The 22,159-nt window shown below is 50.7% G+C and overlaps 3 protein-coding genes across 4 annotated transcripts; 2 read left to right on the plus strand and 1 right to left on the minus strand.

Moving 5' to 3' along the window:
- The first annotated feature begins 1,626 nt into the window (after positions 1–1,626).
- LOC117862436 (protein SMAX1-LIKE 3) lies at positions 1,627–5,465 on the plus strand. 2 transcript variants are annotated; one of them, XM_034745916.2, is made up of 3 exons: positions 1,627–3,169; positions 3,739–3,958; positions 4,107–5,465. In XM_034745916.2, exons 1-3 carry the CDS (start codon positions 1,962–1,964, stop codon positions 5,199–5,201), a joined length of 2,523 nt encoding a protein of 840 aa, XP_034601807.1. In that variant the 5' UTR covers positions 1,627–1,961; the 3' UTR covers positions 5,202–5,465. The 2 variants fall into 2 exon arrangements, with proteins under 2 accessions (XP_034601807.1, XP_034601808.1); XM_034745917.2 differs by having other exon boundaries at positions 4,110–5,465.
- Positions 5,466–13,466: 8,001 nt separating this feature from the next.
- LOC117862580 (NDR1/HIN1-like protein 1) lies at positions 13,467–14,715 on the minus strand. The gene is made up of 2 exons (XM_034746075.2): positions 14,321–14,715; positions 13,467–14,216 (listed from the first exon to the last, which is right to left on the minus strand). Exons 1-2 carry the CDS (start codon positions 14,528–14,530, stop codon positions 13,767–13,769), a joined length of 660 nt encoding a protein of 219 aa, XP_034601966.1. The 5' UTR covers positions 14,531–14,715; the 3' UTR covers positions 13,467–13,766.
- A 3,041-nt stretch (positions 14,716–17,756) lies between these two features.
- LOC117865002 (digalactosyldiacylglycerol synthase 1, chloroplastic) lies at positions 17,757–21,856 on the plus strand. Its single transcript, XM_034749069.2, has 7 exons — positions 17,757–18,504; positions 19,093–19,125; positions 19,655–19,742; positions 19,825–20,300; positions 20,407–20,673; positions 20,746–21,095; positions 21,198–21,856. Exons 1-7 carry the CDS (start codon positions 17,917–17,919, stop codon positions 21,727–21,729), a joined length of 2,334 nt encoding a protein of 777 aa, XP_034604960.1. The 5' UTR covers positions 17,757–17,916; the 3' UTR covers positions 21,730–21,856.
- The last annotated feature ends 303 nt before the right edge of the window (positions 21,857–22,159 follow it).

Genomic DNA, 22,159 nt, shown 5'->3' on the forward strand with positions numbered 1-22,159 from the left:
ACTTGAGAGGTGCCTTACACTTGGGGATCAACTGAATGTGTTAATTTCTGTGTCTGGCTAGTACCAATACAGTCTGCTTTTGAGGAGCAGGAATGCTGAAAAGCCCCTGCTTTGCTGAACATCATGTGACATTTTTTTTTGTGCCCCTACAGCTACGAATTGTGAGTGAGTCTAATCCTTGCCATGCATGATGCATACACACATACCTACACACACAGAGCATATGGGCAGTAAGGGGGGACGCTTTATTCCTTATACTAGTCCAGAGAGAAAGAGGCCGTACACAGTTCCCGATTCTTTTAGGGCACAAAGATCTCTCTCGCAGGAAAAGAAAACCAATTTAGATGGGCCCTCTCAAAAGATGAGAGGTCACTGCAGGCCACATCAGATCCTATCGATCGATCACGTAAAAGCATCATATGTTGTATCGCCATCATTGCAAGATCAGTCCCCGTTTCCTGTTGTTAATGTGATCGATTGTAGTATAACTATACGACCTGCGGGGAGGTGTAAAAGCAGCAATTCACTAGTTTCTCTTAGAATGCATGTATGTACTCTCACCATGTTGGATAATAATGCAGAGTACCTGCAGCATTTTATTAGGAAACTCTTCTGTTTTTGTGAGGGAGAAAGCGTCGTTTACTGTTTTTTGTGATCCACTGTTTACCTAATTGAAAGTTTTTTAATGCATATATGCAAGCAACTTGTATATTTTTGACTTCTAGAAAAAAACCTTGTAATCTTGATAGGCTAAAAAGGAGATTCAGTCTGTTAGTTATGTAGCTATTTGTGGAGCTAGCAGTGTACTTCTTGCTATTCCAATAGGGTGGAAGTTCTTCCTGATGGTTTCCTTTTAGTGGTTAATTGCACTGGGTAACAGGGTAAGGGTCACATCACTACATTACTCCTCAGTTTTGCCCAACTGCCTTTAATTTGGTGGAAAATGTCATTTCGTCTACAAGGTACATGTATGTGCATTTATACATAGTTTGTAGTAAGGATTAGTCCCTTGCCCTCTTTATCCAAGTTTGCTACAAGATGGACAGATTTGATTGATGCCCATTACTTTTTTTTAGATAAGGTGATGGCCATTACTTTAGCATAATCGTTAATGCTCCAAGCCTCCAACGAAACGTACTGGCCGCAGATTATCTCTCTGGTGTAAACTCCACTGTACTTACCTTTAATTTATACGAAGAGGGACTAGGAAGAGCCCTTGATCAGAACCCTCAAAGTCTGCATTGGCGGCTGCTCCAGTGATCAATGCACATTTGTCACCTGTTCAAATCCTTCCAGGATCAGGTTCGAAATTTTATGTTTGCCTTTGCTCACTTTGATGCACATCCCCTGCATAAAATTTAGCTCTCACTGGGTCATTCTTTAGAGGCAGCCGATCACATGCAAAATCTGGTCGCAAAGATACTGCATTACTGTATACCGTGTGTGTGTGTACATCCATATGATCTGCTTTCTCACGGTCATAGATAGAGATAGAGATAGACTGGGAGCTAGCCGTGGTGAGAGAGAGAGAGAGAGCGATAGAGAGAGGAGGGAAAGCTGAGGCGCCTTTGTATCTGCTTTGTCAGCACATGCATTCTACCTCTACCGGCCATTTCCTCTTTCCCACCACAAAATCCACTTTGGACCCAAAAACAAAAAATTTAACCCAAGAGGAGTAAAGAAAAATGCATCTAGCAGCAGCCCTCCCTAACAAGAAAAGCACAAATCCATACGCCCAACTCCATCCATCCCTCAACTCAAGACCTCATCGGCCGGCCGCCCTGCTCAAAAGATGAACACTCACCAACATATAAAGCAGCACCGCAACCACCGGCTGCAGCTCCAGTGATCCGATCCCCTCTATATCTACGCCTCTACGATCCCCGATCTCCTTCCACCTCGCAACCGCCACCGTACCAGATCTTTAGCTAATTAAGCTAGCCGTAGCTGGCTCGGTCGAGATGAGGGCCGGGGGGTGCACGGTGCAGCAGTCGCTGACGGCGGAGGCCGCGGCGGTGGTGAAGCAGGCGGTGAGCCTGGCGCGGCGGCGCGGGAACGCGCAGGTGACGCCGCTGCACGTGGCGAGCGCGATGCTGGCGGCGCCGGCGGGGCTCCTGCGCGCGGCGTGCCTCCGCTCGCACTCCCACCCGCTCCAGTGCAAGGCGCTGGAGCTCTGCTTCAACGTGGCGCTCAACCGGCTCCCGGCCTCCGCCGCGGTCGCCTCGTCGCCGCTGCTCGGCGGCCACGGCCACCACCACCACTACTACCCGCCGTCGCTGTCGAACGCGCTCGTCGCGGCGTTCAAGCGCGCGCAGGCGCACCAGCGGCGCGGCTCCGTGGAGAGCCAGCAGCAGCCGGTGCTCGCCGTCAAGATCGAGCTCGAGCAGCTCGTCGTCTCCATCCTCGACGACCCCAGCGTCAGCCGCGTCATGCGCGAGGCCGGCTTCTCCAGCACCCAGGTCAAGGCCAACGTGGAGCAGGCTGTGTGCAGCACCACAACCACCGCGGCCACGGCCACTCCCAACAGCAGCCAAAACCCTAACCCTAGCAGCTGCACCGCCAGCACGAGCCCTGCCCATCAAGAAGCCAAAGCGGCCAAGCTCCCGCTCCACCAGGTGCGCGACGAGGACGTCGCGGCCATCCTCGACTGCCTGGCCTCCCAGAGCAAGAGGAAGGTCGTCGTCATCGCGGAGAGCGCGGCCGCGGCCGAGGCCATGGCGCACGCGGCGGTGAACAAGGTCAGGAGGGGCGAGGCCAAGCACGACGCGCTGCGGGGCGCGCAGGTCGTGAGCCTCCGCGTGTCGTCGTTCCGGGACGCGCCGAGGGAAGAGGCGGAGCGGCGGCTCGGCGAGCTGCGGTGCCTCGCCAAGGGCAGGAGGCAGGTCCTGCTCGTCGTGGAGGACCTCAAGTGGGCGGCCGAGTTCTGGGCCGGCCACGTCCAGAGCGGGCGGAGAGGGTACTACTGCTCCGTCGAGCACGTCGTCACCGAGCTGCGCGCCCTGGCGTGCGGCGGCGGCGGCCTCTGCTGGCTCCTCGGGTTTGGGACGTACCAGGGCTACATGAAGTGCCGGGCGGGGCAGCCGTCGCTGGAGAGCCTGTTGGGGCTCCAGACGCTCACCGTGCCCGCCGGCAGCCTCGCGCTGAGCCTCACCTGCGCCTTCGACGACAGGTAAAACTAAATCCAGCGCGGTCCCCAATCGGGTTTGCGATCGATGCAAAGTGGTTAGATTTCCCGACTCGGAATGTCACGTCAGGTGAACGAATCAGCCTGAAACGAAATGTTCCCCCTGACCATTCGTTACTAAGGTAGCTGAGCTAGGAGTAGTAGAGGACTAGAGGCTGCAGCGTGCTCTGCCCTTTTCTCTTTGCCTACCATGAGTGTGAGTGAAAGCTTGCATCTTTTGCGTGCTTTCGGGACAAAAGCTTTAGGGCAGTAGCTAGCTCATCACCTTCACATTCCCTCTTTTGCGTCTTTGTTGCCTTCCCCTACTTTCCTTCCTCCATTAACCTTAACATCCCGATTAGGGTTTTTTTTCAAGTTAATTTGAGCATCAGAAAGTTCAAAACCGCTGTGCATGGCGCATTGTTACTTGCATTATCAACAGAGTTTGAAAGCCATTGTGCGTGCTGGATTATTGCTGGTACGCCGGCAAAGCTAGCATCAGCTAGCTGATTTTATGGAGATGTCGACGGGGTGAGGTGACGGTGGAATCTTATTCCGTTTTGTTCTTTCTGCAGCGCTCTAGGCACGGTCAATCAGTCCATGAAAGCGGGACCTGACACGAATGGGAACGGGGCGGCGTCTTGCTGGCCGCTTTTGGGCGGCAGCCAGCTGATCTCCAGATGCTGCGGCGATTGCTCTGCCGCCAGGATCGACACCAAAGCATCATTGCCGCGCCCGTTCGTCTCCTCGTCGTCGACGACCCTCCCTTCTTGGCTTCAGCATTGCCGTGACCAGGTACGTACGGACCACTCCAATGTTCAATCACATGCATGATTGCTCTAGCTCCAATATATCCGATTAGTCCTTCTTAATCCAGCTTTATTTGCTCATGTCTTGATATAATCTTCTTATTAAGTGACGTTGGTTGTTGCAATGTGTGCAGCAGGAGCCTACGCATCTCACGGATCTTGGCAAGACATGGAGCTCCATCTGCAGCAAGCCGTCGCAGCGGATGACGCTGCACTTCTCCGCGCCGGTGTCTCCGGCTTCGTCCATATCTTCCTACGAGCACGGCGGCGGCGACCACCAGCCTCGCCACTCGTGGCTCCTCGCCGGCCTCGACACCACGCACCCGTGGAAGCCCACCAAGCGCGAGGCCAGCGGGAAGCAGGCCAGGTCCCACGACTCGGGCGGCTCGAACGGCTCCGTGGAGGTGGAGTGCCGCGCCAGGTTCAAGGAGCTGAACGCCGAGAACCTCAAGCTGCTCTGCGGCGCGCTGGAGAAGGAGGTGCCCTGGCAGAAGGAGATCGTCCCCGAGGTCGCCAGCACCGTCCTGCAGTGCCGGTCGGGGATCGCGAAGCGGCGCGACAGGTCGAGGTCGGCGGACGCCGCCAAGGAGGAGACGTGGATGCTCTTCCTCGGAGGCGACGCCCAGGGCAAGGAAAGGGTGGCGAGGGAGCTCGCCAACCTCGTCTTCGGGTCAAGCAAGCACCTCGTATCCATCAAGCCCGGTGCCTCGTCATCGCCGGTCGCCTCCGGTTCCTCCGATGAGCACCGGAGCAAGCGGCCACGGACGCCTCCCGCCGGCGAGCCGGCCTACCTGGAACGGTTGTACGAGGCCATATCCGAGAACCCCCACAGGGTCATATTCATGGAGGACGTCGAGCAGGCTGACCGGAGCTGCCAGCTCGGCATCAAGGAGGCGATCGAGAGCGGGGTGGTGCGGAACCACGCTGGCGACGAGGTCAGCGTGGGCGACGCTGTCATCATCCTGAGCTGCGAGAGCTTCGACGCCAGGTCTAGAGCTTGCTCGCCGCCGAGCAGGAAGGTTAAGGTAGAGGTGGAGGAGGCCAAGGAGGAGCGCACAGGTGACCATGATGAACACAACGGAGATGGCGCTTCCTCGTCGTCTCCGTCTTGCATTGATTTGAACGTTAACGTGGAGAGTGATCAAGCGGGTGAGCACAACTTCGGTGATGTCTGCCTGCTCACGGCCGTCGACAGGACGCTGTTCTTCAGAAGGCAGGAGAACCAGTGACTGTGGACATTGAAAGATCCATGTGCTTATCGATCGGAGGAGCTTCTGCCTTCTGATAAGAACCTAGCTAGCTAGATTAGTTGCATGCCCTTTTTCTTATCCTTGTTTTGTTTTTTTAGCTTCATCTTGTTTTTTTTTTGCGGTCATATGGTATTAGAGAATTGGATCAATGGTGTATTTGTGCTTCACTAAAGACGAAATTGGAGCTGTTGTAAATTTGTAGGGGTGGTGATGCTATTTACTGGGAGATTCAATTTTGCATCACCAAGTTTACTTTCTTTCACCTGGAGATAGCTAGAAATAGTTTCAAAATTTTGTCTAACAAAACCCAAAACATTTCAATTGACATTGAAACTTTTTTTTCTCTCAAATACACATGAGCTGCGCATCATTGTATTAAGAAGATGAAAACAGTGAGTTTTTTACACAACGCGTGGCCGATGAGGCTCACGCCAGGATCAACAGGGAGATATTACAAGATGAGCCAACCAGAGCGGACCAAAGGTACAACATGAATGTGCTATTACTCGCTGAAGAGACGACCTAGATGATCTGCTCCTGCGACGATCCAGTTGTCCCCTTCCTGCTTGATCATCCTGAGCGGTAGCGCCAGCTGAGTTTCCACGTTCCGTTCCTTCCAAAGTTGCCAAGTGATGAGAGCGAACCTGGTGTCAAAACCTTTCCTCTTGATCCCTGGCAGCTGGCCCTTCAGATGCATCCACCAACATTGCAGTGATCTGATCCCTCCCAGCGCGATGTTGACGGCACCAAGTTTCTGGAGAGTGAGCCACCAAACTTTTCCACTCGAATTTGACAATTCAATTCCAATATCAAGCTTTTGACTAGAATATATCTACATCTAACTAATAACGTTCAGAATATAAATTGCAATTTTCTACTTATCAAAAACAAAAGTTTCTCAACTCCCCAAAACAGGAATAGCGAGAGTGGCGGCATAGCATACGTATTGGACCGGTGTGAAGGCTGGTTGGAGGTCACAAACTCACAACAACATTGTTGCGACGAGAGCGTGAGTGGTACCTTCGCCATGCATGGCGTACCTGACCTAGCGTGTCCTAGTTACTATCACGTTGGTGCCGTGTAAATGGGTCACGTCGAGGTAAAAAAAAAAAAGAAACATCCATTTCAAAAAAGAAAAAGAAAAGGAGAGACATCTAATTCTCAAACAAGTGCTGTTTTAGACTGCTACACGATTGCCAAAACACTATTTCTGGCCATGAATTAATAGTATTAAACACATGCACGCAAAATATAGCAAATGTGCAATCGTTTGAAACTACCATTGTAAATTGAACATAGAAAATTATCACGTTGATCGCACTTTTTGCAAATATTGAACAATTTTTTAGATAACGGAAAAGTCCTGGATTTAGCTTCCTTCATAGAAGGAGAATCGGTCAATAACATTAGATTGTGCTTGTAGCTCCCAAGTTTAGACCAACATCAATAAAAGTCATCGCTGTTTTGTGTTGGTGAGATCCCAAACACAATACGTATTGCACACACCATAAAAATTTGGCATAATTTCATTCGAAAAATAGATGCTGGATGGTTTCTGGTCTAATAAAAAACAAAAAACTTTCATGCTATTCCAATTCCTCCTAGCTAAATTGTCTTTTGGTTAGAATTACTCCCTTTCTAAGATACCACATGAAAATATTTATTTTGAGAGGAATCTTCATAGCCAAATTTTCTATGTAACTTTAATCCCATTATTTACTATATGCTTAACTGTGAATAAACCATTATTATGGAGATCCCACACAAATAAATATGTACGATCATTTAAATTAACATGTACTAGTTTCGAAACAAGGCTATGCCACTCAACTAATTTGTTCGCGAATAGAGCTCTTCTAAAAGATATATTGAGTAGAGATGTGCTGAGCACTCTGCTACAATTGCATTCTTTTTCTACAATATTAAAACAAATTTGGGTACTAGAATTTCAGGACCTGGGTGCCTAACCATTCTTTTATATATTGAATAATTAAATTTCAACAAAGTATCAAACTACAATTCCTAGTTAGCTATTATCTAAGCTGAGTTAAACGAAATTTAACTTAACTAATGAAATTAATAACAAGTGCTCGAAGAGAATCAAATCCTGGAGAGAGGAAAAATAAAAGGAAAAGCCCACGAATAAGGCCCAGAAAGCAAAAGCCCCTCGGTTAAACCCGAAAAGAGGCAACAAATAATGTGGAGAAAAAAAAACAGTCCACGAATGTGGCCCACAAACCAAAAGCCTACAAATCCGGCCCACTAACACTAGCGAATCTTCCTTAAAACTTTTGCTTTCGTAAAATTCAGCCAACCGACTTAGTTGGTCATCGTGTCCTGGTGTACCATTCGTTATTGGCAGATCCTGAGATCCATCACGCAGATTCAACACCTGAGCACATAGAGCCGTGATACAGCGTCCTTCTCCCCCCTGCGGATCGATCCACCCAAATCCCTTTGTGATAGTTTCGTTCGAGACCAATCGTGCCACAATATATATACGCCGGCCTGCCTCGCCGTCCAAACCGTTTGTCAATTCTCGTAAGGCCGCCGACCTTGCCGCTGGACGCGGAGCAGCATGTCCGCACCACCGGCGCCGACCTGGTCTCCGCCACCGCCATCCGGCGGCGTGATTTCCTCGGAGCCCGACTCGCCGTCGTCGGACGGTAGCTCATCGCCCTCGGCCCCGGCCGCTGGCAGCAGCAGCATCATCTCGTCCTCATCCACGCCCACGCCCCCTCCCCCGGCCCGTGGCAGCGGCGGCGCGTCGGCTCCACCACCGACGCCGCCCGGGTGCGCGGCGTGCAAGCACAAGCGGCAGAAGTGCTCAGCGGGGTGCATCCTGGCGCCCTACTTCCCGGCCAGCGACCCCGACAAGTTCCGGAGCGTGCTCCGGGTGTTCGGCGTCAAGAACCTGCTGCGCACCCTCCGGGTGGTGCCCCGGCCGCGGTGGGACGCGTGCGTGCGCACCGTCGTGTACGAGTCCAGGATGCGGCTGGCGGACCCCGTGCGCGGCTGCGCCGGCGCGATCGAGGACCTGGAGGCCCAGCTCATGGACACGGCCGTCGAGCTCGAGGTCCTGCGCCGGCGGCTGGAGTCGTACCGGCAGGCGAAGCGCGGCGGCCTCCGGTTGTTCCGGACGCCGAACCCTAGCCAGCATGGCCGCGCCGCCGCCTCGCCTCGTGGGATAACCGATCTGGACGCGGCGCGGCAGCAACCGGGGAGAGCGCGCGGCGACATGATGCACCCGCAAGGCCCTCACGGCGCCGCCTGGCCACCGGCAATGGCCTGGCTCGCCGCGACGCCGCCACAATTTCACGCGATGCGGCCGCAGTTCTCACCGGTGCCGCCACAACTCTCCGCGACGAAGCCGCAGTTCTCCGCGATGCAGTCGCAATCGGCGATGCGTCGGCAAGCTGCAACACGCGGCGCGGCAGTGATGATACGCGATGACTTCGGCAATGCGTGGGCGAACGACGACGAGCGGGGTGACCCTGATGACATGTGACGACTCGTCGCAACGATGAGAAGTCATACTGCTTGTGGCGGTGCCGATCATTAGTTCCATGTAAGAAAGTTGTTTTCAGGTTTCTTGCTTCCTTCATGCTTAGAGCTTTAGCCTTACTACCAGTCAGTCTCCCTATTGAATTCATTAATTTTTATCCAGTTCGTTAATGCTTTTGCAGTGACATTACAACATTAGCATCCAAATACATACATTAGGTGGCGATGAATTCATTTTCGTTTCAATCTATGGTTAATCTAGCTCTTCATGTTCTTGGATACGTTAGATGGCTTGGTAGAGTTTATTTGCTCTGAAATTTGCTATATTTCTTTTGTTTTTTACACATTAAAGTGGATGCTTGTGCAGAGCGAGGTGCCATAGCATCGCTGAAGGGTAGCTGGCAGCAGTCTGTCCGCACAAATAGGACCATAAAATGCATGGCTTCTGCGAGAGGCGGAGTAAGAAACAAGTCGTATGGGGTGAACAATGAAGGTGATGTAAAAGTAAAATCCATCTGCAGAAAACGTCGTTGCTGCTGGGTTTGCAGAGTTAGAGATATTTTTTTGGAACGAAATAGCACGATTTTAAGGATCTTTAGGGCCTTTTTCGATTGACACCGATGGCAGCCCGACCAATTTTTTGTTTGGCTCAACGCCAATCGTTGTCGTGCCAACGTCCCACGCCCACACCCAGTAGTATTTTACGCCCACGCAAGGGCGAGTTGCGGGCAGCCAAAATCCTCGCCGATTATTTGGCTAACCGAAGAATTCGATGGCAACGGGGCGGGTTCGGATCAGGTGAAGTATTTGGGCACCTAAAATCGAAACCCGAACTTAAAACCCGAATCCGCCCCGAATACCGATTCGTGTGAAAATCCATCCTCAAAACTGGAACCCGCGGATCCCCGAAACCCGACGGATTAACCGAAACCTGAGAATATTGCAATAAATTAACAAGGACAACATACAACAAAGACAATGTCTAGATTTCAGAGATTATTAAAAAAAGCAACGCCATAAAGGTAGAACTGGAGAAGCAACCCAAGTTCAGTACAGCTCACATATTACAGTCCAGACTGCGAACAAATAATAGAACATGAACATTACTACGAATAAGAGTGCGGGGTTGGCAGCGCGGTTGGGTGCGGGATGGCGGGGGGCCTGGGGGACGGGGGTGCAGCTGTGCGGGCAAACTGGAGGCGCCGGGCAGACTGGATGTGGGCGTGCGGCCGGCGGTCGCTGCGCCGGGCGAGGTTGGCGGCGCGGCTGTGTGCGGGACGGCGGGGTGCCTTGGTGACGGGGGTGCGGCCGTGCGGGCAGACTGGATGGGGATGGAGCAAGGATTTAGACTTATATACCTAGGGTTGCTAGGTGGACTTCTAGTGGGCTGAATGTTTCGGGGCTCCGATGGAGCTCCGCAGGTGAATTTAAGAATCCATCCTAAACCCGCAGTATTTCGAGTATCCGAACCCGCAAATCCGTGGGCAAAAACTAGGAACCAAAATCGAAACCCACGGACCCGAAACCCGTGGATATCCGCCCCCAACCCGATCCGCTGCCATCCTTAATTGGCAGTCCAAAGGACAGATTTCCTATCTATCTTTGATCTTTCTGTATATAGATAACAGTCTAACGAACAATCTTAACATTTTAGATGAATTATCTCAATATTTTTTATGGAAAAAAGTTGGTGAATGTCAAAAAAATATTGAGAAAAAAATGTTGGCTAGTGAAAAAAAAAGTTGGTGCATGTAAAAAATTATTGAGCAATAATGTTGGTGAATGTAAAAAAGTTAAAAAAATGTGGTACATATAAAAAATGTTGGCCAAAGTAAAAAAAAATATTAGTAAGAGTTAAATCAGTTTTTTTTAAAAAAAAGTTGATGAATGTCAACAATGTTGATGGAACATTGTACATCGACTTAATATAAGCATTAAAGAGATGAGTTGCTTATCTGTCTTCCGGAAGATATACAAGAGCCTCGTCTAAACGACGACGATGCAGCCGCAACCGGTGATGCGTCGGCAAACTGCTACACACATGGCGACAGCGGTGATACGCGACAACTTCAGCAACGCGTGGGCAAACGACGACGAGCAGGGAGTTGTGAAGACGTCGTCACGAGAAATCATACTGTTGTTGGCGGTGTAGATTCCATCGATTGCTCCAATTATTAACTCCACGTAAGGGGAGTTGTTTTCATGTTTCTTGTTTCGTTTATGATTAGGGCTTTAGGCTTGTTGATTGTACTTCATGTATGGGTGTAATTTTGTACTAGCGGTCAATAATGCATTTGCAAGACATTACACATTGGCATTGAATTAGATACATTAGTCCATTATAGATGGTGATTGACGGGTTCCAGGGGTACCCTCAGGAAATGGCTTAGGGCGATTAGGCACCAAAAGCCCAAATGCCCAACAGTTGGAAGTATCATGGAAACAACCCAGATAACGTTACGGCCCACCACCCGACCTCCCTTGATGGGAAGCCAAGAGCCATGACTCGTCGGCTTAGCCAACTCGGGGGCGGGGCCCGCAAGGGGCCCACAGCGTCTCACTCACTCCTTGACTCAGGGAGACATGCGCCATACGAGAGGCATTAAATACGGGACGTGGCCCCCCTACCACCCCACACCGGAGATATGACCGGGCAAGGGGAGCCGACCTTTAACCAGGAGGTCCGAGGGTGAGGCTACACCATTCGGACCGTCCAGGACGGCTTGCAGGATGAGGCCACGCGCGACCGTACGCACCCCGGCGTCATCATCGCCTTCGCCGTCAAGGAGACTCGTCAAGATCAAGGCCATGCCACCGCGCCAGACCCAGTACGGTCCCCGCAGGTGAGGTGGGACCCAGCGACAGACATCACGATGAGGAGCGGCCGTGAGCGCACTAAAGAGGTCGGGGAAAGTCGGGACGAGCGGCACGCCCCGTCTATGCCACTGATCAAGGCCCGCCCATTCATCACCAGTACGGACGACAGTAACAGCACCCGTCTCGTCAACAGGATAGGAGCACGCCACAGAGCAAGCTCCATGCCGCACAGAAGCCACTATACAGGACGTGCGAGGCCCACAACCAGCTAAGGGGATAGGACAGGGAAGCCTCTTGGTGCAAAGAAGATCCAACCACGCCGCAACCCCCGACCTCTAAGGTCGGGGATCCCCTCCATTTCTCAACGTTGTCACTTGGTTCTTGGCCTATGTAAAGGGAACCAGACCTCCATTCATTCTCTCTCGCATTGAACACGTAAACCGACACATCGCACGAACGCATGGTTTCAAGTACCCCGTTGTAAGTTCAGTGCACTTGATCCAAGGAACACGACTCCTGTCGAAACTGGATGTATGAATCTTCCTGAACCAGTATAACTCATTATCTCTTGTGTGTTAGCCATCGGAAGTGAGGAAAGTACGGCTTTTTAATAGATGGATTCATTTTCGTTGCGATCGATGGTAAATCTAGCTCTTCATGTTCTTGGAGAGCAAGGTGCTAAAGTGCATCGCTGAAGGTCACCTGACAGCTGACTCTTTGAGCTAAGTCATCAATTCCGATGACTTCCACTCGCTATGCTGTATTTCTTCTTTCCCTCTTATAATGAAAAACATGTTAAGGCAGGGTTGTGAAAAAAAAAAAGTTCAACGGGCATAGGCCAGTCATAAATAGGATGTTTTGGAGGGCGTAGTGAGAAACAAGTTGTACGACGTGGCGCAGTGAGAAACAAGTTGTATGACGTGAACAATGGAGGTGACGTAAAACCCATATGGAGAAAACGTTGTTGCTGCTAACAAGCCTCACAATTCTTAGTTTTGGTTTGCATAATTAGAGGATTATTTTTTTGTTGGAACGAAATAACGCGATTTTAAGTATCTTTAACCTTTTCCATGGCCCATCCAAGCATTGCTTGCTAAACGCTGGAACGGGCTGCGCCTGCTATGTCACTATTACTTTTGGGTTACAGCTACGTTAGCCTGATCTGGGCTTCAAGCCTTGTGCAGCCCATCCTCCATTGTATACTCGACGACAATTACAGCCCATGTTTGCGATCCGCCGTTTGCTGGCGTGGCACGCGCGGATCGATCGTCTCGACATGTCCCGTGGCGCGCGCGCGAGTGCTTGCCGCCACAGCCGCTGCGGGTGTCGGCGCGAGCTGAGTTTTCAGGCTCATAACATTAACACGGATGGTGCTGGATCGATCATTCCCGTGCCGGTCGATCAGTCTCGGTCCATCCGTCTGTGTGTTGGGCGCCTGTGACCGGTCGTTTTCTACATACGGAATCCACTTCATTGGCAAAATCCTTCATTGCAAGGGCCTTATAACCTTATTGGACTTTAATTATATATATCTGCCCGATTTGTACAGACAGCCTGACGTGACGCGCGGCCAAACCAGTGCCACGCCCGATCGACCTTGGCACGTAGTTTAGCTAGCTGGTGGCGCGTCGCTCTCCACCTCTCAAATCCGGCCGTTCTATTCTTCCTTTCCGATGAATCATTTCTACTTCCTCTGTTCCAAATTATAGACATAATAATACCTATGAAACTAAAAAATTAAAGAGGAGGGTGTACATTGTACGGGCTCTAGATAACGGCACACGTACCTGCATCTATCTCGCGTTGAAAACTGTGACGTCTCATCCATACGGCCATACGGGGACATGCCCATGTTATTGATGTTATAGGCAAGCTAAGCACAGCTCGATCAGTGGACACTGGACACTCGAAGAGACCGTAACGGGAAAACAAAAACTCAAAGATGCATGATATGAAGTAACTAGGCTCAATAATTTTACAATGTGATGGAAATGATAAAATTCTATTCTGGTGGAAATTGTATAATAGAAAATCTACGAGACACTTTATATATGGAGTAGTAGCTTTAATTAATTTATTCTGCACAGGTTCGGAAGGGGGAATAATAATAAGAACATTTCTTCAACTGCATGCTACAAGATTGCTCGATAGCTACGCGCTAGCTAGCGAGACGCGTGGGATAGATGGCTCCTCGTACGCCCGACGCCCGGCCCGTCAGAAGATTCAGACGTCGACGGTGCAGTCGGCGGGGTGGGTGAACTTGAGGGAGACGGTGGTGTTGACGCCGGCGGGGACGGCGGCGCCGCTGACGGCGAACGCCCCTCCCACGGCGGCGCCCGAGGTGGCGAGCAGGGCGGGGCAGTTGACGAAGAGGTGGTACCCGCCGGAGACCCAGCTCCCGACCTTCCACTTGACGCGGCCTTCCAGCTTGACGTGGAGGAGCACGTACCCGGCCGAGATGTCCTGCCTCATGGCGTCCGCCACGTACTGCGACACGGGGACGGCGTCCCCGGACATGACGGGGGACCACACCGACGCGTCCTTGTGGCCCTGGTAGATCGACGGCAGCGACACGGGCACCGTCACCGGCTCGTCCCGGTACGTCGTGAACGCGTCCAGGGTCTTGTAGTACACGCCCACGCGCTCGTTCGGGTTCCGCGACGCGATCGTCACCTGCGGCCATTGCCAACAACAGCAAGGTTTTTCGTCGGCATCGTCCATGTAGCAAGCTGCAGAGCTCAACGTTCCCCGAATGTGCGAGTATGTATACACGTTACCTGGAGGTTGAGGGAGATGGCCGGGTCGCTGAGGTCGATGGAGCGGAGCTGCACGTCCTGGAGGTAGAAGGAGGGCTTGGAAGGGTGGAGCGCGAGGTAGATGACGAGGACGATGAAGCCGACGACGGCGGCGAGCGTGAGGAAGCAGGCGCAGATGGAGCCGCAGCAGCGACGGAGGATCCAGTCGCGGTGGTGCTTCTCCTTGCTCATGGCGACCTGCTGCGGAGTGCCTATCGACTGGGTTCAGCTCAGCTCAGTGCTGTTCTGAAGGGAAACCGAGACTGATGGCAGAGCTCTCGCGGCTCTGCTCAGCAGCTCGCTGGATAAGCTAGGAGGACTGTGCGCGCATGTGGGCAGTGGGAGGCTAAAGTGGTGGCGCGAGTGTGGGTGGCCTTTTAATTACTCCAACAACTCGACTAAACTAGAGGCGGTGCGGTGTGTTTTTTTATTTTTAAAAAGGGCTCTTGTTTTGGGATGGAGGCGAGGAAAGGTACAGCACACCTCACGAAGATTCTTCGGTTTCTTCCCGGGCCCCCCTGGAGCATGGAGGTTGCCTATCAGTTGTGAGCTAGTGCATGTGCATCTGATTTGAGAATCGCGGCCGAAGAACGAGGATTACCTACTACTGAATACCGATGAGCTCGCTGGTGCTTGAGGTTCACTCCATCTCAGCTGGTCAACTGGGGACGCTTCTTGGCCTTCTGGCATGTGCACGTTGAGACTACCAGCAGCTGACTCTCAGCCGAATATTCTTTCTGCCATTGACCTGTGCCGCCGAGGAATCGAAATGTTTCATATAGGTGACTACACGCTTTGCTAAAAAAGAACTCTGCAAAAGAAGAAGAAGAATTACTGCAGCTTGTGATTCTTCTACGGTTGACCGGCCGGTCCCAACGGATGAACCCCAAATGTGTGGTGTTCCATGTTCGCGACTAGTTCGTGAGGCCGCACGAGCGCGTACGCGCGAGAGATTTCGCTCTGGATCTGCTCGTCCCGTTTTCTCCCATCCCAGCGCAGCGCTACGGCCTAGGGCAGCGGCGGCGCACGGCGATCCCGAGGGTCGTCGGCGCACACGCTGCCTCGTGCGCCCCCGGCCACGCGCGCCGATCGATCGATCTATCCACCGACCGGCACCGGCCCGTGCCGGGGAGAGCCGGCCGGAGTGGGGAGGGTTGGTGGTGCGTAGCACGCAAGCTTGCGTGCGCCGTCGACGGTTGCGACGTCGTGTCACGGCCACGCGCGCGGCTGGGCCATGCCAAGAGACGGCCGGCCCCCAGAGCCGCATCATCTCATCAGCAGCGCTGAAGGAACAAAACAGGGGCGCGCGCGCGCACGCACGCACGCACGACGACGCCCGCGAAGGGTGCGTTCGGCCGGTGTGCCCTCCGTTCCTTATCTTGTGGATCTCCACCCCCACCGCCCCGTGCCCTATGGCACCGCCTGTTTCAGCGCGCCACCATGCCAGCCTGTCCTCTAACTAATCACACCATTTGATCTGCCTCCCGCGAGCTAATCAGGAACACCAACCATTTGTAATTAAGCTTTGGTTTCCATCAGATCGAGCGAGAATATATCAATTCAGAGTAAGGCTGCTTGCTGTCTTTCCCCTGAATGAATGTATGTTAGCTCGGAGGCTCGAGTGAACGATGCTAAGCTTTGGGGAACGAAAGGAAAGGGAGCATGGATTTATTGTATATCCTTACTGTTGGATAGCGCCGTGTTATTTTACCAAAAGCTTTAGGATCAAAAGCTTGCACACACACAAGGTTGCGGAAAGGGGCTTTTGGATCATTTCATTTTCTTCCATTCCTACGTAGTCGTTAAAAGTGCCCGTGAGTCAGCGTGACTTGAAAAAGGCCGTCTCTTTTGCCATAAAAGAAGAAGAAAGAGAGGATCTGATGGGTAAATCCGCGCCGAAAAAAAATCCGAGAAATTACCTTTTATCTCTTCCACAAGAGTGGGGGGCAAAAAGGCACATAAAGGAGGCAGCCTCGCAAAGTCATTGCGCAAGGGTGGACGCTCTTCGTCTTTAAACTGACTTAGCCTGGAAGTAAGACGAGCTGCAAACTGTAACTGGAGAGTTGAAACCACGCCGCACTGCACCATTTCCATTCAGTCCCCCTCCCCCCACCAAAAAAAAAATCAAGAAAAACAGGATGCTTCATGTATACATACGCCTAGTGGCACATGCTACCTACCGTACCTCCAGGCCCATCGCATGAATATTGAATACATTACATTCAGGACCATCAGAGTTTGGAAGTACAGAGCAGAGCAATTCCTGCTACCCTGCATATGCGTAGCTTAATCGCACACCTGTTTTGGCTGCGCATAGAGCGATTAAGCGAATTGCAGGCAAGTGCGCCCTCTGTGATGGAGTACGCCACCTACCGTCCGATCTTCTCTTGTTCTGTTTGGTGAACGGAGCTAGCGTTGCCGGGCCAAGAATCTCTCTGACTGACTCAGGGATGGAGTGTGTGTGCCATTTTACGGTTGGTAGAGGGGAAAGCGTATAGAATTATTTGGGTCGTCCAGGGTTGGTTGGTGCTGCAAAGGGTATAGAATTATTTGATGGACCTGCTTGTTCATTGTTGAGGCCCTTTCCGCGCTCCATTATCTTGCATCGGGAAGGTGAGTGAGGTCGGGCCACAATATGTGTTGTAGACTAATCATTCAGTTCTGGACCAGTTAGTTGGATTAGAGACTCTTCTATCTGTGAACTGTGCTCTTCTTTCGTGGCGGGCAGGGATTTCCTTCCTTCCTTCCTTTCTTTTTTATTTTAAGAGGACGGGTGGGCAGGAAGCGATGTCCAAGGCTCAGGAAAGCCCATGTCGTTCACACTGTTCGTTGGTCGTCGGTCCACTGGGTCACTCAAGATTTGTGTGAGTAAGGTGGTCTCAAACTGGTGTGATCTGCAAGAGTCAGAAATGAAGCCCATGTTGAGCGCGCTGCAGATAATGTTTTCGAAATTTTGAGTCCTTTTAAATCTAAATATTTTTTTTATAGCACCTTCAAATAAGTGACTCAAGATACCTACCAATCACAGCAGGAATGAGAAAAAGGATGACCCATAAAGAAGAAAAAGATGTGCTTTTTTCCCCTCTAAAATAAAGTAGTAAAATGAAAGCCAATCTAGAAACATCTACAAATTTTTCCTCACAAAGGAAATAAAAAAGAAAGTGCTTTTCACACCCAAGGCCCAAGCCACCGAGACAACAGGCAAGCCGCACAAACCTAGCCAGTCAGTAGGCGAGGCTCGGCCGTATCCACGCAAGCATATTCCCCTCGTAACCCAGGGGCCCACGTCGACCAAGCACCGTGCCAAGTCACCAGCCACCACACACCACACGCCCTCCGTCCCTGACACCGGGCCCGGCCCGCCGGAGTCACACGAACCACGCCCGCGCGCTCTTCCCCGTCCGGTCCCCACCGCCGCCGTCGGCTTCGTCTTCCTTCCACACCACACCAAACCATCCCTCTCCCGCCCAACTCACGCGCGGCTCGCTCCTCCTACGCGCTTCTAGAACCAAAACCCTAACCAAGCCTCAGCCGGTGCGCGTGCCCGCGTGCGTCGAGCCCGCAGCAGGCGAACAATCATGGGTAAGGAAGAGACGCCGCCGATCGGCGGCGGCGGCGGCGGCGGCGGGGATCGCGGCGCCTTCGCCTTCATCTCCAAGGGGTGGCGCGAGGTGCGGGACTCGGCGACCGCGGACCTGCGGCTCATGCGCGCGCGCGCCGACCGCGAGCTCGAGCACCTCCTCGCGTCGGCGTCGGCGCTCGCGGGGCCCGCGCCCCCGCTGCCGCCCGTCGCGGCGGGGGCGCCCATCGCGGAGGTCGAGTTCGTGCGGAAGCGGATCCAGCCGAAGATCCAGGAGCTCCGGAGGCAGTACTCGTCGCGGGCGCCCGACGGCGGCGGGTGGCCGCCCGGCGCCAGCAGCCTCCGCGTCGACCTCTCCGCGATTACGGCCATCCGCAACGCCATTGTGGCCGAGGGGGACGGCGCCGAGGGGTGGACGCTCGCGCGGCGGAAGGGGGAACGGAGCGAGGAGGGGAGGAAGGAGTGGGAGGTGGTGAGGATGATACGGAGCGGGCTCAAGGAGTTCGAGCGCCGGAGCCTGTCGAGCGACATGTTTGCTGGATTACATGGCCGCGGCGAGTTCGTGGAGAAATTTAAGTTGAGATTGGTAAGTTTGAACCACTGCATTTGATATGATGGCATACTCATGGTACTTGTTTAGGATTTATACCACCTCTTTTGGAAATTGAAAATTAAAATGAGGGTACCTTTAGCAACTGAATGTCATAACTCATGTTATTACTGACGAACAGCACTTCAGCAGCAAAGCTTTGGCGCCCGTAGCAAAGATTCTAAGCAGCTTCTGTGTTAATCCTTTGATTTAGTTACGCCAAACATTTCAATAGTTGCGTACCTTTAGACATCAACACACCGCTTATGCTGGCATTTGTTTTAGTATTGTGAAGGTAAATGTATACTTAGTCATCCTAATAAATATATTTAAAAAATAATACTGAAAAATCATCCTGGATTACCTTAGCTTAACAGTCATTTAATATGCCAACTCAACTTCTTATACACCTAACTGTCATGTATTCTTGTTAGCAATAAATTATTTGGTTAATTTTTTGCAGCAATTGGGTTAACAAAAGGAGAAAAAAAGCTGTCCAGTTATTGAGCACGCTATACATGCTAGAACTGATTGGTGTTAATTAAAGTACTACTGCTTCATGATGCTCCTTTCCCTCTATTGCAGAAATCGCTGAACAAGGACTATCAGGAATCCAAGGTAATTCCATAGGAAACAATGTATAACATCTGGAAATGTTCATGTGGTGCAGATAGAGAACGGCTAATGATTTCTTTTGGATACATTTTCCTTGTTACTTATTCTGATGTATTAGGATCCGATATGCACATTTGTATACAAATTTTACAAACTGCTAGGCTATACTAGATATACCTTCATTAGTCTGAGGATATAATTTCCTTTTGAATGGTAACCTGTTCCAGAAAATAGTGAGGTCAGAGGAAGTATTGACACTTACTAAGCAGGGTTGACCTAAAATAACTTGCAAATATTTTTTCGATTTAGATGCCAATGCAGCTAATTACTGTTATAAACAATCCTTTAAAATTCATAGGCAGTGAATTCTTTATCTTTTTTCAGGGCATGTATCTTTTGAGCCTTTAAATAAAAGCAGACTTTCTTAGTGATTTTGATTATTAACTGATAATGCAATTTGTGTTGCTAGTTGATCTGATTGCTTACTGTTGAGAGTGTGTTTTTCTAAAGTGGGTATTGGAATATAATGCAGGTAGTCCCACCACTGGATCTATCTGAAATTCTGGCATATCTAGTCCGGCAATCTGGTCCATTTTTAGATCAACTTGGCATAAGAAGAGGTATAAAACATTATTGTTAGTCTGCACCATGTGGAGTCTTGGTGCCCGGCACTGACCATTTTAGTCTTAAAATGTTGTGCAGATCTATGTGACAAACTAGTGGAGATGTTATATAGTAAACGAAATGGTCGGCTCATGTATCATTCCCTTTCAGAGGATAGAACCTTAGCTGGGAACATAAATGAGGACCTTGATCTAAGAATAGCTAGGGTGTTAGAAAGTACTGGCTATCATGCAGATGAAGGTTTTTGGAATGACCCTGCAAAATACAAGATCTCAGACAACAGACGGCATGTTGCTATTGTCACCACAGCAAGTCTTCCATGGATGACAGGGACAGCAATCAATCCATTGTTTCGTGCTGCATATCTGGCAAGAAGTGCAAAGCAAAAAGTGACGCTGGTGGTTCCTTGGCTCTGTAAGTCAGACCAAGAATTGGTTTATCCAAATAACATCACCTTCAGTTCTCCAGAAGAGCAAGAAATTTACATAAGGAACTGGCTGCAGGAAAGAGTTGGCTTTGAAGCTGATTTTAAGATATCCTTCTATCCTAGCAAGGTAAACACCCAATCTTTGTGCCCCTGTTGTTTATATCCTGAGTCCTAGACTCCTAGTACCTGCTTCCCCTGGGATTTTCATAATTCATGACATGTAATTTTTACAGTTTTCAAAAGAGCGCCGCAGCATTATTCCTGCTGGGGATACTTCCCAGTTTATCTCATCAAAAGAAGCAGACATAGCAATTTTAGAAGAACCTGAGCATCTCAACTGGTATCATCATGGAAAGCGTTGGACTGACAAGTTCAATCATGTCATCGGCGTAGTTCATACAAATTACTTGGAATATATCAAGAGAGAGAAAAATGGTGCTATTCAATCTTTCCTTGTTAAGCATATCAACAACTGGGTGACTAGGGCATACTGCCACAAGGTATTGTGTTTAGGTCAGATTTTGTGTTAAAGTCCTGTTGGTTAGAGTTCAGCTAATAATGGGTGCATGCAGGTTTTACGTCTTTCTGCTGCAACTCAAGATCTACCAAGGTCTGTTGTTTGTAACGTACATGGTGTAAATCCAAAGTTTCTCAATATCGGTGAGAAAATAGCAGCTGATAGGGAGCGTGGACAGAAGGTCTTCTTTAAGGGAGCATATTTTCTTGGGAAGATGGTGTGGGCTAAAGGCTATAGAGAACTAATAGATTTATTGTCAAAACACAAAAAAGATCTGGAAGGCTTCAAGATAGATGTATATGGAAATGGTGAAGACTCTGAAGCGGTTCAGACTGCTGCTAGAAAATTTGATTTGAGCATCAATTTTTTCAAGGGAAAGGACCATGCAGACAATTCACTCCACGGGTGAGGTTCTAGGAAGCTGCTAAAAGGAATTCACTTTCATCTGTGTCCTGTCCTATGCAGATTGCTGATACAGTTATCTGTTTTCGTCTGTTAAATTTTCAGGTATAAGGTTTTCATCAATCCAAGTGTTAGTGATGTGCTATGCACAGCAACAGCTGAGGCTCTTGCTATGGGGAAGTTTGTAGTCTGTGCAGATCATCCATCAAACGATTTTTTCAAGTCATTCCCCAACTGCTTAACATATAAAACTTCAGAGGAATTTGTTGCTCGTGTCAAAGAGGCTATGGTTAGTGAACCACAACCTCTGACCCCAGAGCAACGGTACAGTTTATCATGGGAGGCGGCGACTGAGAGGTTTATGGAGTACTCAGAGCTGGACAAAGTTCTGAACAATACAAATGGTCACCCTGGACGAGGTGGGAAGATAAATAAATTGAGAAAGATACCTTTACTTCCTAAGCTGTCAGATGTGGTGGATGGGGGACTAGCATTTGCTCATCACTGCCTGACTGGCAACGAAATCCTCAGATTGGCGACAGGAGCGATTCCTGGCACACGTGACTATGATAAACAACAGTGCATGGATTTGAATCTCCTGCCTCCTCAAGTTCAGCACCCTGTATATGGCTGGTGATGTGTACCAGCTTGCATTTAACTAATGTATAGTTGAAGTATGTTTCTCCGTAGGTATGTGCACATTAAGCGATCCAGTTCCCATGTATTGACCGGAGCATGAATGAACTTGTGTAGAGTCTTGATAATTGGTAGGGTCCATGGGAACGAGATCCTCTGCCGTTGCGTTCTCATCGGCAAAGGGACGTTCGGCTAATCTGGAACGTGCGACAGGCCTCCGATGACACACATACATAAAAAAGTCCATGACCATGCGGCCCATTTATCAGCTCAATATCATCAGCAACTAAACAACCCAGTTGCCTAGCGCCGGCAGCGGGCATCTCGCCGCCGCCGGCACCGCGCCGCCATCAATGCCGCTGGGTGCTGCAGCTCTCTCATCGCCGTCCAGCACCGACGGGTGCCCCACCTTGCTCTTCACCGCCCACCGA

This window comes from Setaria viridis, chromosome 7 (assembly GCF_005286985.2).
Source record: "Setaria viridis chromosome 7, Setaria_viridis_v4.0, whole genome shotgun sequence".
NCBI classification, from domain to species: Eukaryota; Viridiplantae; Streptophyta; class Magnoliopsida; order Poales; family Poaceae; genus Setaria; species Setaria viridis.

Coding starts and splice junctions, on each gene's coding strand:
- LOC117862436 (XM_034745916.2), top strand. CDS start 1,962: ATGAGGGCCGGGGGGTGCACGGTGCAGCAGTCGCTGACGGCGGAGGCC. Junction 3,170..3,738: donor ACCTGCGCCTTCGACGACAG/GTAAAACTAAAT, acceptor TTCTTTCTGCAG/CGCTCTAGGCACGGTCAATC. Junction 3,959..4,106: donor TTCAGCATTGCCGTGACCAG/GTACGTACGGAC, acceptor CAATGTGTGCAG/CAGGAGCCTACGCATCTCAC.
- LOC117862580 (XM_034746075.2), bottom strand. CDS start 14,530: ATGAGCAAGGAGAAGCACCACCGCGACTGGATCCTCCGTCGCTGCTGC. Junction 14,217..14,320: donor CCATCTCCCTCAACCTCCAG/GTAACGTGTATA, acceptor CAATGGCCGCAG/GTGACGATCGCGTCGCGGAA.
- LOC117865002 (XM_034749069.2), top strand. CDS start 17,917: ATGGGTAAGGAAGAGACGCCGCCGATCGGCGGCGGCGGCGGCGGCGGC. Junction 19,126..19,654: donor AGGACTATCAGGAATCCAAG/GTAATTCCATAG, acceptor AATATAATGCAG/GTAGTCCCACCACTGGATCT. Junction 20,674..20,745: donor CTAGGGCATACTGCCACAAG/GTATTGTGTTTA, acceptor GGGTGCATGCAG/GTTTTACGTCTTTCTGCTGC.